Source organism: Sinohyriopsis cumingii, chromosome 6, assembly GCF_028554795.1.
Source record: "Sinohyriopsis cumingii isolate HCF-2022 chromosome 6, ASM2855479v2, whole genome shotgun sequence".
Lineage (NCBI taxonomy): Eukaryota > Metazoa > Mollusca > Bivalvia > Unionida > Unionidae > Sinohyriopsis > Sinohyriopsis cumingii.
In genome coordinates, this window is record NC_142966.1 from 42327036 (window position 1) to 42346519 (window position 19484).

Here is a 19484-nt window from a genome sequence, read left to right on the forward strand (position 1 = left end):
AACACTATTTACAGTACACAGCTCTGTTATATAACATTATTTACAGTACACAGCTCTGTTATATAACATTATTTACAGTACACAGCTTTGTGTGTTCTTTTAACTGTTCTTCAAACTGCTACTGGATCTTTTCAGCTTTGCCAAAAGATCCTTTTCCAAAACTGTTTTCACACGGCAAATGTCGGATCCCCATTTACCACACCACATGGCTTCATTCTCAGCTCTCTCAATTCTTGGGATGGATTTTTGTATCTTTAAAACATGAAGGACACATCTTTTTTCTTTAATTTAATTAAATTTGATTACATATAGCCTACAGGATGGGCTTAAAATCACTGTCTGACATTTTAATGTCCAGGCACACACAAAAGATTTATAGAAACACTGTCAATTGTATTTCCTAAGTAAACACAACTTTTGCAGAAATCAAATTTGAAAATAAAAACAAAAACAAACAACACAGTACATCATGAAGAAAACAATCAAGTGAAATGATGCATTCTGAATAATGGCGCGAAAGTCATCATACGATTCAAATTACCAGAAGAGACTAAAGAACGAAACAAACTGTTCCAATAATAATGCCATGTTATATGCTGGAAATTAGTCTTGTGTCATAAATTACCATAAAGACAGCAAAGGACCAAAAACACCATAGTTGTAAGCCAATAACTTGTTATAAATTACCGGAAAAGACCTGAAAGGGACGAAAATACTTGCATGGCTTCAACTTCCACAAAGTTTTCTTCAGTTTATTTTTTTTAAACGAGAAATCTTGATTTCTTTATACGGTGGGATGATTTGTGACCAGACTTGGCAAGTCAGGACTTTCATGCCAAATTCGGGATGATGGGCATCTCTTTTAAACCATGGTGAATTGCAAATTCTTACAAATAACTGCTGAAAATATTGTTATCAAGTGATGAATCTGCTTTGCCTCAAATGACAGGCAGGGGGCACTCAATCACACAATAAAAAAATCCCTAATCTGAGATTTGTATTTTAAATGTATATGTATATGTATATGAAGTCAAAACCTCAATGTGTATATATTCCATTTTAGAGACTTAACTAGATGTGAACAATGACATGAGATTTCCAACAAGTTGGTAATAATTACATCGTAGAAAAATCAACTCATAACGTGGTATCATTCATCTTTTGCACTTGTGTCCAGAAAAACTGTCAAATGACGTATTATATTAATGAAATATTTCAATGCTTTGCCACAAAGAAAGAAATGGACAATCTGATTCAGGACCCCCATTCCCCCTACTACAAGTAGACAACATGAATCCGATATGAATAATAAAAATTGTGGAGTGAGGATGAATTGCAGACAAGAATTAAAACTTCTTAGATTATGAACTCAGTGGGTCCAAAGAGTCAAAATAATACCAACAGCCAATGCCAGGGTTATAACAATAACTGCTATTGCCAGGATTATAATAAAAGTAATAGCCATTGCCATGGTTACAACAAAAACAATGAATATTTTTTACATATAGCATTTTCTGCAATTCCTATCTTCTTTTAATTTAAAAAAAAGAAAGAAATAATTCAACTGTGCTGATACTTAAATACAATCATTTCTTCTAAAACTGTCAATACATATGGGTTGAACACACAATCCAGTTCTTCACAATGAATCTTCCTGGCCGACTTTCTGGTCTGATCTAGCTTGCTCTCAAACGTTGGCTTGTTGACAATTGGTTTGACACATGTCACCAATGTCATGGTGACTGAAAACTGCTAATGATGCAGCTCTCCAAGTTTCTAATAATGGTGTGTTTGGAAATAAAAAGCACTTGCCTCTGTTACAGGTGTGTTTGGAAACGAAAAGTTTTTGTCTCTAATGACTGGCCGTGTGAATTTCTCTAAATATACTATTGACAAACTGAACACAGCCACTCACAAGCAATTACTGGAGACCATATGAACTGTGTTGACAAATAATTGCATGGACACATGGAGTTTTACAAAACTGCCCTCATTTCTATGATGAACTTTCATTCTTATATTGTTCATATAGTTCTTGAGAATGTTAGCATGTCTATCTCTGTTCTTCTAACTACACATGCATGTACTATTCTAACTATAAGGTAGATATTCTAATTGATGCCCAGGTGGCAAAGCAATTTCCAAAGGTAGGGAAGGGTGTGTGTGCTTAATACCATACATCATTATTTGGCTGAAAACGTTCATAACCTGTTTTTAATTTTCTAAGTCACTGGATTACTATGCAGAGTTTTAATTATTTGGACATTTCATAATGGATATATATGGATCTATATACATCGATTAGGAAGGATTTTTTTGGTGGAAAAAAGGAGGGAGCATTTATTAGAAGGGGGGCTTCCATCAGAATAACTATGGTAGGTACTATTTTAATTAAATATGCACTATTTTAACTATAGATATATATACACTAATCTAACTAAAAAGGCACTTATCTAACTACACAGGCTCTATTTTAACTATATATGCACTATTTTAACTATATAGTCACTGTTCAAACTATACAGTTACATCCTGGCAAAATCCATGTAGGACTTACATCCTTGCAAAATCCATGTAACAATTATATCCTTGCAAAAGCCATGAGAGTTAAAATCTTTGAAAAATTGATGTTAGATTAATTGTTCAAATTACATCCTTGTAAAACTGATGTTAGATTAAATTCCTGTAAGAGTTGTATATATGCAAAACTAATGTAAGAGTTATATATATATGCAAAATAAATTAAGAGTTATATTTATGCAAAACTAATGTAAGAGTAATATATATGCAAAACTAATGTAAGAGTCATATATACGCAAAACTAATGTAAGAGTTATTTTTTGCAAAACTAATGTAAGTTATATATACGAAAAACTAATGTAAGAGTTATATATACGCAAAACTAATGTAAGAGTGATATATACATGCAAAAGCCAATATGTTTGCAAAAGCAAAGGAAGAGTTACAACCATTCAGATTTCATGTAGGTATTAAATGCTTGCAAAATCAATGTAAGAGTTATTTTAATAAATATCTAGATAAGAGTTTATTCCTTGCAAAATCCAGGTTAAGAGTATCCATGCAAAATCCTGGGAAGAGCTAAATCCTTGCAAAAGCTATGCTAGAATTAAGTCCTTACAAAATCCATGCAAGAGATAAATTCTTTCAAAATCCATGTTGGCATTAAATCCATGCAGAATCCATGTAGGAGATAAATCCATGAAGAAGCCATGTAAGTGTTAGATCCATGCAAAATCCACAAAAGGTTTAGGTCTTGCAGCAGCTATTTAGGATATAAATCCTTGAAAAATCCAGGCCAGAGATAAATTGGTCAATATCTTTAACAGGTAACATGTTCACAACATCTAAAAGACTTAAGATTTAAGGCAATGTCTCATTTTCGGGAAAATGGTGCAGCACATGTCATCAGAATCCGTAAACTAATCACTGACATTGCATCTTCTATCATTTTACCATGAATGTATTAGTCATACCTGCCACATGAATATAAGTACAGTACAATCAGCGTATAAAGGACAAGCCTGCAAGGTTTTATTTACACATGAATAATGACATCTGTCTTTATATACGGATTACCTACTCATTAAGACCAGTGCTGTAAATGGCCATGATGTACTGCAAAATCCTGGCCAAGAGTTAAATCCTTGCAAAATCCAGATAGAAGTTAAATTCTTGTCATGTAAGAGTTAAATACCAACAAAATGTAAGAGTTATATCCTTGCAAAATCCATTTAAGATTTAATCTTTGCAAAATCCATGTAGGTGTTAAATCCTAACAAAATTCAGACAAGTAACAGTTACATACATGCAAAAGCCAATATGCTTGCAAAAGCAAAGGAAGAGTTACAACCATTCAGATTTCATGTAGGTATTAAATGCTTGCAAAATCAATGTAAGAGTTATTTTAATAAATATCTAGATAAGAGTTTATTCCTTGCAAAATCCAGGTTAAGAGTATCCATGTAAAATCCTGGTAAGAGCTAAATCCTTGCAAAAGCTATGCAAGAATTAAGTCCTTATAAAATCCATGCAAGAGATAAATTCTTTCAAAATCCATGCTGGTATTAAATCCATGCAGAATCCATGTAAGAGATAAATCCGTGAAGAAGCCATGCAAGTGTTAGATCCATGCAAAATCCACATAAGGTTTAGGTCTTGCAGCAGCTATTTAGGACATAAATCCTTTCAAAATTTAGGTACAAGTTAAATCCTTGAAAAATCCAGGCCAGAGTTACATTGGTCAATATCTTCAACAGGTAACATGTTCACAACATCTAAAAGACTTGAAGATTTAAGGCAATGTCTCATTTTCGGGAAAATGGTGCAGCACGTCATCAGAATCCGTAAACTAATCACTGACATTGCATCTTCTGTCATTTTACCATGAATGTATTAGTCATACCTGCCACATGAATGTAAGTACTATCAGTGTATAAAGGACAAGTCTGAAAGGTTATTTACACATGAATAAAGACATTTGAATTTATATACGGATTACCTACTCATTAAGACCACCATAAGATGGTGCTGCAAATGGCCATGATGTACTGCAAAATCCTGGCCAAGAGTTAAATCCTTGCAAAATCCAGGTAGAAGCCAAATTCTTTGTCATGTAAGAGTTAAATCCCAACAAAATGTAAAGATATCCTTGCAAAATCCATTTAATATTTAATCCTTGCAAAATCCAGGTAGGATTTAAATCCAAGCAAATTCCATGTAAGAGTTAAATGCTACCAAAAATCCAGGTACGAGTTAAATCCTTGAAAAAGCCATGTAAGAGTTAAATCCTAGCAAAATTCAGGTAAGAGTTAAATCCTAACAAAATCCAGACAAGAGTTAAATCCTTGAAAAAGCCATACAAGTGTGTGTGTGTGATTAGGATTTTTAATGTAACTTTAACAATTTTTCAGTCGTACGCTCTAATTACTAGGCCACCTGAGCAGTCCCATGCACGAGTCAAATCCTTGCAAAATTCAGGTAAGAGTTAAATCCTTGCAAAATCCATGTAGGAGTTACATTGGTCAATATTTATAACAGGTAATATGTTCACAACGTCTAACAGACTTGAAGATTTGAGGCAATGTCTCATTTTCGGGAAAATGGTTCAGCACATGCCATCAGAATCCGTAATGTAATCATTGACATTGCAACTTCTATCATTTTACCATGAATTGTAATAGTCATACCTGCCACAAGAATAGAAGGACTTTCAGTGTAAAAAGGACATGTTTGCAAGGTTCTATTTGCACATAAATAAGTATGTATCTGTCTGTATATAGGGATTACCTACTCATCAACACCACCATAACATGGTCCCATAAATTGTCATGATGCACTGATGTGCTGGTACAAGGTGAATCAGTCTGTTATCATTCTCTATAGACTGATTTACTGACCTTTTGATGACCTTAGCAGCATGAAGACGCTGTTCAGAATCCAGGTAGGCAGAAGGTTCGTCTATCAAGTAAACATCAGCTGGCTTACCCAGACACAAAGCCAAGGCCACTCTCTGCAATTCTCCTCCAGACAGATTCTGCACCTACAATCATTAGTTGGATAAATGTCAACAATTTACTACAACACATTATAAGAGCAGTAAGAAGGAAAGCAACTATTGTAATCTACACGTTTCTCCTCCATCATACAGAATAATGTAATTTACAACACCTGAGATGTTAATGATTTGTGCACATGTTCCAAGTCTAAAACCAAATCTGATCAGAAATATATTCTAAAGAGCAGGAACGTCATCCATCCAATGCAAGATGACCTCATTAATATATTTTGATCTTGTCCATTACTGAGCTTTATTTTTTGACATTTTTATGATATATGCCCATATTTAATGAATGATGAAATCAGATCAGACATGCGCACTCCAAAGTGTGTGTGTGTGTGTTTGATTTTTAACAAAGCTTTTAACAATTTTTCAGTCATATCGCTACGATGTCTGCAGCGTGGCAGTTCAAAGTGATGTCTAGCACTGGGGCATCATGCTGCAGACATGTAGTATGATGTCCCACCCAGTCACATTATCCTGACACCAGGCCAACCAGTCCTAACACTAACCTCTTAATGCTGAGCGCCAAGTGAGGCAGCTGTTAGCACCATTTAAGTAAGTCTTTGGTATGACTCGGCCGGGGATCGAACCCATGACCTCCCGAATCTGAGGCAGACACTCTAACCACTGAGCTACTGGAGCGGTCTACTCCAGGGTAGTTATTAGCAGGAGTTGATGGATGACCCATAATGTACAAGACACAAAAGACATGGGGTCATGGCATAAGGTCACTGTTATGGTTAGCAGCAAAATTCCTGTCTGGTGAACAACCATAGATGCAGAAATAGCTAAGTCTTCCTTAATATATAAACAATCATCAGAATAAAGTAAAGACCCTTAATCAGTGAATCTGAAGCCTGACAATATAAAGCATTTAAAACACCAAATGGTGAACTTCAGTTGCTGGCCAGATGGTTCTTGTTATCAGTTCTGTCATACAGATCGATGTAAAAATAACCGTATGCATTTTTTATAATTAATTTTATTTTTGCCTGAACTAAATGCAACACTTTTTGTCACCTTCTAACATTAACTGCCCACTCTATATTTGCTTTCAATTTCTCCTACAACCAAAGTATTAGGGCCTGACAAAATTATTTTAATGGCAGCTAAAATTTTCAAGTAGGTTGCCATTTGATGACAAAAGTTTTAAGGTACTAGAAGTTCTGTAATGAAATAGCACAGCCTGATCATGGAAAAAAGTTGTAAAGATGTAGGGAATTATGTCATTATTTTCTTTCCTAGCAATCTTAAATACACATCTACTGTTTGTACTACCATCAAAGGCCTCATCAAGAATTCATATCTACATTATATTATCAAAATGCAAACAGCAGTTCCTATCAAATCAATAGCCTTTTGGGGGGTCAAAATTCTAGAAACAATCAATCTGGAAAAACCAAATTTTTGTATATAAAAAATCACTAAGTTCTAGTATAGTGTGGATATTTTTCATTAACCTGGGTGTAAACAAAGATCTGTATACAGATAATTATACATGTAATTTTGGCTGATGAGCTAAATTTGGGTTTTAATGAATAAATTCATTGGTCAATAAGGTCTACTATTCTCATCATTTCTAATTTTACTACAATAATAATAGTAATAATACTATCAACGATTTGTGCTGAAATAATATGCCCTTTCTGAGAATCATTTATGCATCTGAAGTGCCATGTTTTAGTTTAAAATGTGATCATCTAGGAGGACAATTACCATACTTATTTTTATTTTGGACAGAACTGACTTAAATTTGGTCAAATTTCTCTATATTTAGGTGGCCATATATGACGGCAGATCAGCATGATTTGAGTTCATTTTAAACACCATTATACCAGGGGCGAGATGCCAATCCATGAACATGCTTATATGGAATTTATTTCAAAATTTTAGGCCAATCACCTGACTTGGATAACATGCTCATTAAAAGTATTAACCCACTATCCAATCGTATCACTTTTTTGTGTCAACAGATACACATAGGCCAGACAGCCAGTAACAACTACGGTCCTATGAGAATAAATACTCTTAACCATTCCTCAAATTCCATGAGCATGAATTCCTTCAATATTCTTGGCCTAAAAATAGAACTATAAACATTAGTTTTCCTTACAGATTTTCAGTATCTTTAATTTTGACTTCATCTATGATGTCATTTTGCCATCTAATTTCAGTCTAACCAACTGGTTTCTTGTTATTTACATTCAAAATTTTACAATGAGAAATGTAAAATGTTTACTATAAATTTTTTAATAATTCTGACAAGTCCAGGATAATTGACATCTCTACCAGTGTTGCACCTTGAGCTAGCAATGCTAATAATTTCCCACCTCAAACTGTCTGTGTCAAACATGATCAAAATGATAAACAATCCATTGTCATACATGCCAACCCCTGGTGAAGAAAAAGTGTAATCCAAGTGGGCAAAAAGAGTAATCCAAGCAGAAAAAGAGTAATCCACATATAACACAATAAAATTCATTGAGCATAGATACAAAATGTTTTATGTATCCCTCTGGAATTTTAACATCAATTACTGTGTCAAAATTACATATAGCTTTAAAAAGCAACAGACTCTCATGTGCTGGTTACAGAGCCTGGATCTGAATTCAGCCTTATTTTTGTTAACAATACTGAACAATCTCTCACAGTCAGCATTAGAATGGTAAAGAACCAATATTCCTTTCATAACCTGACAAAGAAGAGGAAATTTATCTTCCAGTTACTGGGTCTTTTCACTTGGAAATAAGGTGTCATTGCACATCAACTGTCCGCATGAAGTATGTTGTCAGGTAGAATACGAACTTGATACTTCTGGAGTTCCCCTTCTAATTTATCGGCAGCCTTTCCTGCAGCAAGGTGCATCAAATGACAGGGACGAACTGATTTGTACACTGATGGAGACATATTTCAAAATACTGAATGCAACTCCTTTTTGAATTCCAATCATCACTGATGCATTATCAGTTGAAAACCTCGTACAGTTCTGCCAACATGGCCTTATCAAGCAAATAAAAAATATTTTCTCCAGTGGAATCTACTGTTGATTCTGGTAATGAAAGAAGAGCATGCTGATTTGGCTCTTTTCATGTCAAAGTCTCTTACACAGACTAAGTGTACTGATGGGGTGATGACTTTTTGTCATCATAATCACTACTCCTGTCTGTGGCAATACTAAATGGCCAAATTTTCATGGCTTCTGCAACTTTAAGTGAAGTATTTTCTGCTAAACACCTAACAATATCAGATGGTTTTGTTCTTGCACATGCATATTTTCTCCAATTTTGGAATCAGGAAATAGCCTTTTGAACAAAAGACCAACGTAGTCTTCTACCGCTAGGGGTAGTCTGTGTTCTCTCAAGAATTCGGTAAATAACGCCCCTGTATTTATAAAATTTGTGTCCACAAATGAATTCTGCTGTACAAAAAAGAAGTTACCTTAGTATTGGAGTTAGTAAAATGAGCTAATTCAACGTTTCTTTGTTTTACCACCATGACCAATATCAGCTTGTGTAGTATTAAATTTTGACCATTGATTTCAGGTTAGGTTTTTCAACGATCGTGATCAAAATATCACATTAAAATCTGACCTGTTTTTAAATGTCCTGTTAAATAACGACCAATGTGTAGTATTAAATTTCGACCATTGTTGAATTCCAAACCTTGTTGGGTCATTTTCAAAGGCTGTGATCGCATCAAAATCAATTCAGTAATTCAAAAACACCTTTGAAGATACGCCACTCTCATTCTCAAGTCGGTGTTGTTTGATATAACAGTCAAAAATTAATACTACACCTGCAATGGGCGTGTAGCTGCCCTAGAATGGAATGCTGTATTATATAATTCATGTATTCATCTCTGAATAGGTTTTTCTTTTTCTCATCCATCTGTGAAATTATTTGAGAAACATTTCTGCATCAACTAGAATCAATCTGACGACTTTTAGCACCAAACACCTACAGACTGGTTCTATACCAGATACGAATTAGAACAAAGAGTCTGTGAGCAAAGAATAAAAATTAGAAAACCAGTCTATTCTCTCCTAACTAAGCCATAGAGCTGCTATAAATAGAAACTGAGGGTCAAAAGTTTGAAAGTAGAAACCAGCATATTTCTTGGAAATAGAGAAGCTGCTATAAATATAACATAATACTAATATGAAAGTGCATGAATGTCTATGGATAAGTGTACTTTTATGTCATAGTTACAAAGAGCCATTTTGTCTAGAATACGGGCTGTGGGATTAATGGGATGTTAACAAAAAAGAGAAAACAAATTAATTTTTTTGAAGAGGGAAGTGTGTAATCCAAATATGCTTATGCATAATGTGTAATTTAGTGAAAAAAGTGTAATGATTACACGAAAAGCATAATGGTTGGCATGTATGCATTGTGGGTATGGTTGATGGTTAAAATTACCAACAATCAGTTGTGGGTGTGTTTGTTTGAAAAAAACTACATCATCCCAAAACTGTGCAAACAAATATCCCGAGGCTGCCAGTCAATATTTCAATACTATGTCTAATGCATTAACTATCTCTTCTATTTTTTTCAATACAATCTTGGAAGATAAGACGTTCTGCCTAGAACTAAATGACTTCATTCAACTCATTTTGTCCACAGTGGAAATTCAGAATGTGAACAGCAGTAAGGTTTTAATCATCAGTCATTTGGATTTCCTCCTGAGTTCCTGTAACTGACAAATAAATTGATTAACTGGTTAATGTTACTTACTTTTAGCTCCATTTGCAAGATTCTACTTAAACATTACAACACCTGTATCTGGATAATTTTTAATTCGACAGTATTTAAATGTTTGTTTTGCACAGGCTGTTCAATGAATTAGATCTCTGAATACATTCAAATCTTTCAATTCAAAACCCATTTATATATATAATAAGCCCTAAACACTGGTAGAGATGCCAGCCAAATACAAAGATTTCATTTCCGCACTAAATTCCTGAATTGGTGCTAATGAAACTGATGTTATTGTCTCGGAATGTTTGTGTCAGCATCCAGATTCGGATCCACAGCCTTCTTTTAACATCAAGGTCTGAAAATCTTCTGCATGGTGTCTTGGGACTACCAGAATTATAAGTCTTTACTACATGGAATCCAGGGTCTACCAGAATGTTGGGTCTTGGCTACCTGGAGTCTACGGTCTGCCATAATGATGGGTCTTGGCTACTTGGAGTCCATGCACTACCAGAATCATATGTCTTGACTATGCAGAGTTCTGGGTCCACCAGAATGATGGGTCTTGGCTACCTGGAGTCCTGAGTCAACCAGAATGATATGAATTGTCTACCTGGAATCCAAGATCTACCAGAATGATAGGTCTTGACCAGTTAAAGTCTAAGGGTTACCAGAATGCCAGTCTTTGGTATCTTGTGTTGAATATTGGCAGCTGGGTTAATATGCAACATTATGATTTGGGCTTGAATTTTAAGGAAATAAAATATTTCATGCTCCTAATAAAACATTTGCAAATCAGTAAAGTGAATTTTGAGAAGATGCAAAGAACTGTGAATGGAAAATATATCCAACGGCATGTAGCCGTCACATTTGACAGCAGATGCCTCAAGAATTTTCTACAATTTTTATGTCAGTATGTGAACAGCAAAGTTTATCTAATCACTGACCTCATAAGAGATTATCAACATCTACAGGTTTTATTAGTATGTAACCCCAATGTTTTCAATTTTCCATAAAGCAGAAAACCCACATTCATGACTAAGTTTCTCTTTTGGGACCCTAACTGAAACATTTTATGAGTCAAAGGGACACAACTACTGAAAACTGTGTTATTTATTTTACACTCAACTGTTTTACATATGATCACATCGGCAGGGGACATGGTTTTCCCCACTTTCCAAATTTGGAGGTCACTAACACTTTAAAGAGACAATGAAAAACAACAGTAAATAGTGATACACAAAGCACTAATATTTTTATAAAAATGAGATGATTTTATTTGATTTGACAGTTTTGCCACCTTAACTTTGTGTTCTGTGAAGATATATATTTTCCTTGAACATTTACATCATTGCAAAATAATACAAGTTTTATCATTTGCTCACATAACTCACGAGAAAATTAGCACGTTTCAATATCTGGTTAACAAGAAATAAGCTGCAGCACGGAAATTTCCATTTAACTTTTATAACTTTAGTGTACCAGCATTCATTATAATAAATACCTTGCTTAGCTAAATTACTTTTCTTTCCAAACTAACAAAGCATGAATTAAATGACAAATTGTATGTCTGCATAACAAACCTAAAAAAACCCAAATCTTCCTTGTCAAAGGGGTGTATTTAACTGTAAAAGTACATTACACCAATGGCTGTCACACTTTACCCTTGCAACTGTGCAGACCACCACAAACCATTTTCATTTCCAGATACATTGCTGTAAAACAAACATTCATTGTCATTTTAGTTTTTATCTGAGACTTTGCCTATTGCTAAAACCAACATGAACAGACATCCACTAACGAAAGGTGATGGGGCATTTTTTTTTTCTGACCAAAAAGTCCACCCAGGAAAATTACACAGGGTCAAGACTTGCGGGACACAGGAAAAAAAAAATATCATGGCAAACATGCGAGCCTGTTCTCAATGTGCAACGCTGATTACAGATTCAGGACCCACTTGTAGGAAGCCGATGAGTGAAGGCACTGCTCAATCTGTAAGCTATGGAAAACCTTGCTAGCAGCCCAATACAAAGCTACCCATTAACATTATTCATGTGAAATAAAAGACTGTACCTCCTGATCAATGATGTTGTCCATCTGAAGGGGCTTCATCACGTCACTGACAAACTGCGGATGGACATAAGCATCTCGTATTCTCTCATGAAGCAACTGTCGGACTGTGCCCTGGGATTTTGGACTAATTTTCTGAGGCTTGTAACTGATGTTTAAAAGTGGGCAAGGACCTGTCAAAAGAGAAGAAAAGTGTAATCAGTGACAACATCCTTCACATAATCAGCAGTTACATACCTCTATGAAGTATTAAGTAGTCATTGGTAGCCACTGTTAATATTCATTATCTAAATAAAGACTAAAGTGATTTTAACAACAAAATGTTGGACCCCGTGACAGAGCATAAAAGACAAAACAAACAATAAAAAGAACTGAGCAGAGGTACTATAATAAGGTGATAAAAGCAAGGTTTTAACTTTGCTAATGGTCAGCTTTTACTGGGTGAAAGTCATAGGTTTTGAGTAACCACAGACTAATACCTGGCAGAACCATTATTTAGAAGCACAATTCATGTATCAGTAATCACTTTAATTAGCTACTATAGCCTAGGTCCTACATGATATGCATGCAGTTCACTTATCAAATTCCAACTTTTATTCACATAAACAAGACTTAATCACCTGCTGAGGGTAAAGTATCACATTTAACCATGTATAATAATTAATCTGGAAGATTACCACTGAATAATTATATTTATCCGCACTTGGCTTCAAGGTTGTATATAGCATATAACATTGTATATAGCATGGATAAATCAATATGACCATGAAAGATGCCAACAGGTATCCAGGCACATGCCCTTTGATAATAACTCCATGAGCCATAGGTTACCCATTTACTTTATACAAGTTTTCTGCCAGTGCTTGTATAGGCAGTACTCACTGTTGTTCACAAGGTCAATTGTTTTGATTGAGTGCAAATACATGTAATTTTTACAGTGCCAAGCAGAAGTCTTCCTCTTCCAGTAAATAACTGACCATAATCCTAAAACTTTCCTCCGAGTCACGAGTTTGGTACAGTGGCAAGTAACAGGGTGCAAAAGTGAGTAAATCTAATGGGTCAAAAAAATGCAACATTGTAACCTAATCCAGTAAAATATGTAATACCGATCGCAGTGACCTTCTTTTGTCACATGCGTGTAGTACTGATAAAGATGCATCCAATTGTCTAGTTTTATTGGTTCTAGTTTGAACCATGTTTAAGAAATGAACATAAAGCATAATTTAACCAAAGTCAGTAAAGTATGAAATATAGTTCATGTTGACCTACTTTTGTGATGAAGGTGTAGTTCTTGTCAAGATGCATCCCTTTATTATCAGTATAACAATAAATAAACAGGGTGCAACAAAACCCAAGCTAAATTCAAATACCAAGAATGTACAACTCATTTAAGCGCTTGTCCAAAAATTGGCCCCCTTAGCATGAGGAAGCTGAAATGAATCCCACACACAGCTGCTGTCTACAACACAGGAAAGATTATTTCAGATGCAGAGGATCTGTACATATCTGCATGCTATTATATGCAAAGACACCAATACAACAGAACTCCTCTGCAGAGGTGATGATCTAAAATTAAACGAAAACTTCATATAAAGGAACAAAATTTGAAACACAGCAGAAACAGCCTTTAAAGCAAATGCTGAATCAAATGGAAATGTACAACATTACGGATGCATTATGCAGATATATGTGATGTGATTTGAACGTAGCTTTAACATTTTTTCAGTCATATTGCTACGATGTCTGCATGTGGCATTTTATAGTGATGTCTATCACTGGGGCATCATGCTGCTGACATGTAGCATGATGTCCCACCCAGTCACATTATCCTGACACCAGGCCGACCAGTCCTAACACTAACCTCTTGATGCTGAGCGCCAAGCAAGGCAGCTGTTAGTACCATTTTTGTAAGTCTTTGATATGACTCGGCCTGAAATCGAACCCACGACCCCCCGCATCTGAGGCAGATGCTCTAACCACTAGGCCACCGGAGTGGTCATGCAGATATAAAAAGCTATGAATAACCACTTTCTTGTTAACACTGTAAAGGTAATTTTTTTTTACAAATACTTGTTTAATGCTTAACAAATTTGTCCTAATTTTTTTAACATTTAGCCTTTTACTGTAGAACTGAAACTGATTGATTAGGAAATCCAAAGCAAAAAGGTATATAAAAAATGCAAACATATGTAAAACAATTACCAGCAAGATATACTGATGGCTTGCCACCCTTTTTAAACAACGTTTCAAGGAAAAAACAGAAAAGAAAAAGAAAATACCTCCTTCATCTGGTGTCAGTTTCCCTGCCAACATTCTAATGAAGGTTGTTTTTCCAGTTCCATTTTCTCCCAGCATCACAATTATTTCTGAGTCTGTAAATTGGCCAGGATCTACTTTGAGCCTGAAGTCACCTGAAATACATGAATGTTACAAGTTAGAAATCATTTTATGACTTACAACAGCTTAAAGTACAACCTTAAACTCACAATTGCATTTAACCTATCATTGTTACACAACACAAAACGAGTAAATTTACCAAGTCATTTGCACTTCATTTATAACTGACATGTTTTAAGAATTCATTTTGTTTAAGCTCTATTTGCATTCTGTTCACAGCGGCATTCCAACTATCATCTAGTCTCAGAAATGCATTCAGACTTGGCATTTATCACTTCATCATTTCCTTGAATTTTCACTTGTATGGATCAAACTGGAATGGTGCCCCAAATGTCTGAGTAGTCTAAGGCACTTGCCATCACAGACCACAAACATACCGCTTTCTGTATGTGTTCGAGTCACTGGACTGACGAACATGGGTTATGTGAGAAAGCTTGCCATTAGCTTCCTGTGGATTGGTAGTTCTTCCCTAAGTTTTCCAATTCAAACAAACTGGCTACCACATATAGCATATTTGTCTTATCACTTACATCTCACCCCTGTCAGTATAGGTTCACGTCTCTGGACTGGCCAACATGGGTATGCGAGAAAGCTTGTCAGTAGCTCAGTAGCTTCACGAGTATTGGTAGTTCTTCCCTAAGTTTTCCCAACTCAAATATACTGGCTACCATGTATAGCCTATTTGTGTATCAGTGGGTCTTCCCTGGTTCTTCCTGAACCAAATATACTGGCTACCACGTATAGCCTATTTGTGTATCAGTGGGTCTTCCCTGGTTCTTCCTGAACCAAATATACTGGCTACCACGTATAGCCTATTTGTGTATCAGTGGGTCTTCCCTGGTTCTTCCTGAACCAAATATACTGGCTACCACGTATAGCCTATTTGTGTATCAGTGGGTCTTCCCTGGTTCTTCCTGAACCAAATATACTGGCTACCACGTATAGCCTATTTGTGTATCAGTGGGTCTTCCCTGGTTCTTCCTGAACCAAATATACTGGCTACCACGTATAGCCTATTTGTGTATCAGTGGGTCTTCCCTGGTTCTTCCTGAACCAAGTATACTGGCTGCCATGTATAGCCAACCGTGTGTTGAAATATGGGGTTCAACAACAACCTGGAAAAGCATTTAATGATTAAGATTTTCCAGCAAGTGAAGGAAGGGATCCAGTCCTTTTGCTTTCAAATCTGTCTTATTAAAATTGCTTTCAAATCTGTCTTATTAAAATTGCTTTCAAATCTGCCTTATTAAAATTGTTCCATACTAAAGTAGCACATGTATGCATAAAATGTAAATGACAGCAATACATTTAACAATAAATAAGAATTATCACGGCAATGTGAAGATGCAGTTGCAGAACAAGTGTCACCAAACTGTACCTCTCATCTTTTTTCATTTCAATTTAAATTGGATAGATACAACCTGTGATGATGTCTATGGCTGCTGTTATATCCACCTGTATAAGATAAGTACTGAAAGCTTGTCTCCTAGTGTAAAGAATCAGATTCCAGGTTATCATGTGGTAGGGCTTTTCCAGGTTATCATGTGGAAGGGCTTTTGACCATCAAAACTACTGGCAGCTTTAAACTAATCAATTTTCAAATCCATTCATAACAGAGTTAGTTGTATTTCATTTTCATTCATCATGCTGCATGTTGCTTTTGCACCTGCCCTCTTCTTCAAAATCATCATTTTGTGTGTTCATTCTGTTTTGTTTTTTTTAAAAATTCAGTTTTCATTTCCCTGATAAAATTGACCCGTTTCAGGGCCTGTACATCATTCAAAATAACTGCTGTTGACATCACATTGTATTCTCTTGCAGTAAAAAAACAGAGGTAAGCAAATAAACAAAGTAGTTGTCATAGTAAACTAAATAAAGGAAAGCAAAATGACCAAAGCAACTTTGCCATCTTGCTATATAAATCCGGACATGTTTTATCATTTGTTGTACAAGAGGAACATAATTTAGGCTGAAAAGAATGTCCACAATTCCAAGTACTGAAATCATCTCTGGCATTTTTCTCTAATGCAACATACCAAATTTGGTAACATAAATATTTTCTTTGCATGTTCACAAGATATCTTAAAGTGCAACATGCACTTTTTACCCACAGCCAGAGAAACTGAACCAGATATTATGAATAGAAAACCGTAGTCTAAGTCTGATTAAAACCAGGGCTTGAAAATAGAATTTCAGTTCACTGATAACAAGATCACCATAGTAACATTTTTACTTAACCTTCCTAAATTTCTGCTCTGAACGCTTCGGTGTTTCTCCTAATACACGTCTCCCTCAATATATCCGCACATCAGGGTATAAAAATATAAGCAAGGGTGTGAGTTATTAAGGGACTGCTAAAAAAAAATCAATGGGTTGCCATCCTGGCTAGACATCAATAAGTTGTGTGCATGTGTGTGTGTGGGGGAGGCTGAATACCACTTTTAAAATAGTGGGCATAATGATTGGCAACAAACAGCTTTTCATAATGAAATGTTTCACTTTTCATAATAATTTACCATATTTTCAAGACTGCCAAACTTCAAAAGATTGTGAAAAACAACTCCAAGAGATTTCAACACATCACATATGTGTGCTTCATTGTGTACCTGCAAGGCATTATGTATTATGTCATTGCTTCTTGCACAAGAAAACAAAATACCTTTTGTTGAAAAAGTAGAGGCTCTGTTCATGAAGAAAAAAAAAAGTACATTTTAAAACTATTTTTAAAAAAAAAACCTGGTTTATTAGTTTAATGCTGCTGCTTTGATTTCATCACAAGAAATCAATTTAATTGATACTTACACATTAATTGTTATAAGTGTCTGAACAGATAACTGAAAGGAGGTGACAAAAAGCAGGTCTGCTGTTATCCATGTAACAATACAACAAATATGTCTGAGGACATAGCTGTGAAAGATGATCAACGGAAGATTGAATGCAAGTGGACATGTCACATTTATGATTATACTGAAACAGGACTAAAATAACTAAAACACAAATTTCAATTCACAAACTTATTTCATTGATATTTTAAAGTGCTGCCATCGGTAGGCATTAGTGACAACTTTTTTTTGACTATTCAAAATAGTAACAGCAATTTACTGTTTACATAGAATCTTTTTAAAAAGGAAAATCTCATAAAATATAGACTTCTTATTATAAGCTGAGAATTTGATTAGTACACTAACTGCCGCTTTTGACCATTAAACGAGCAATTTATCATGGTTTTGATTACCAATTTTGATCACTATTCTTTTTGAATTTTCTACAAAACAAATGGGATCCACATCTGCCCCCCCGTTTTAAGCATGTCAGCAAGTTATCTGGGAATGAGTTTTCAAGGGAGTGCTCACAAGGGATAGATGACCAAACACCACTTCCTTTTCTGGGCAATATTTCCTGCATGTACATTTATTTCCCCAAATTTCTTGTCATTTCTCAAGATTACATTTCCAAAAGCAATCTTTACTGAAGTTAGATTTCTGATATTTTGGTTGCAACAGCTGCAAGCCTTGCAAGAACTTATTAGTTTGCAGTGTGTGCTGTTTTGACAATCAGCACCCTTATTTACCCGATTTTTGCAATACCCAGCCCCTTCCCCTTCCCACCACACACACCAGTCAGCGTCCAGACACCAATAACCCCAATTTTACTTTATATACATCTGCTCAACAATACTACCTCATCTCTCCAACTTGGTCTATACTATCCAACTGTGGGTTTGATGTTAAGTTTGGTGATGTTGTTAAGCTTCTCTCTGGAGTTTTCATTATATATATTTTGCCAGGTATGATGAACATGCTAATTTATACAATATTTTAAGTTTGTCTTTGGAATCTTCCATTCAGAAATGACTGCATGGCAGATTTCTGTGCCCTTTCATTACCCGAAATATATCAATGTGACTAGGCAGTGGACTACTTTTCCCAACCCGCATAAGAACATTGGTTTGTGTAACATGTGGGATACTAACAGCTTGTCTGATTTAAGAGTCTGTGAGCCTTTCAGTGTAAAAAGAGAATCCCAAAATATGACAAAACCTATTCCCCAAAAAGGATTTTAAAGGTAGTTTGAAGATTTTAGCAAGGCCATCTTTTCTGACCACCTGTCATTTATGACTGTAACTGTCATGCATGAATTGATTTTAATATGTAAATGTGCTGTTGTCACCTGCACAACATGATGATTTTCAGGCCCAAAAAATGCATTTTGACACTGCTAGGAAAGAGTTTTGCATCCACAGTATCCACCACCATGTAGGAGTGTCTGTAGATAATGTGCTAATTGTTGTAAAACAACATGGTTACGTGTGACCAAACTTGCGTGTGACCAAACTTGAAAAACAAATAAATACTGGTGACTTGTTCTTATTCCTCTGAGCCACGAATGCTTATAAGGGAGTTTGTGCTTAGAAAGTCTCCAAGTTTAGTCTGACTACCAGTTCTTAAAATCAACAAGTGATGCAGTTAGCAATCGTATGCAACAAACTGTAAACCAGACTAAAATACATGTCACAAACTGCCATTTTAGTACCGAAGTTCTGTACATCCTTATTACAATTAAAAATTTTTAAATAAAAAGCAACAGTCACACAAGTACACAGACAATTCAAAGGTTTGTATTGCTGATTTATTTTCTCTGAAAAACAGTCCCCATAAATCCCTACCGAGAACTCTTTTCATTGAAGCAGATGGGTAAGACTTTTTATGTCGATCCATAATGTGTGGAGTGAATGAATTTTT

The 19484-nt window shown here is 35.3% G+C and overlaps 1 protein-coding gene across 1 annotated transcript in view; it reads right to left on the bottom strand.

The window, feature by feature from the left end:
- Window positions 1-19484, bottom strand: part of LOC149796794 (ATP-binding cassette sub-family E member 1) — a 52422-nt gene that overhangs the window by 4303 nt on the left and 28635 nt on the right. Inside the window, exons 11-13 of the mRNA XM_089961445.1 lie at window positions 14625-14756; window positions 12349-12518; window positions 5418-5560 (exon numbers count right to left, since the gene is read on the bottom strand). Of these exons, the coding sequence (XP_089817571.1) occupies window positions 5418-5560; window positions 12349-12518; window positions 14625-14756 (445 nt within the window). The remainder of the gene's footprint in view (window positions 1-5417; window positions 5561-12348; window positions 12519-14624; window positions 14757-19484) is intronic.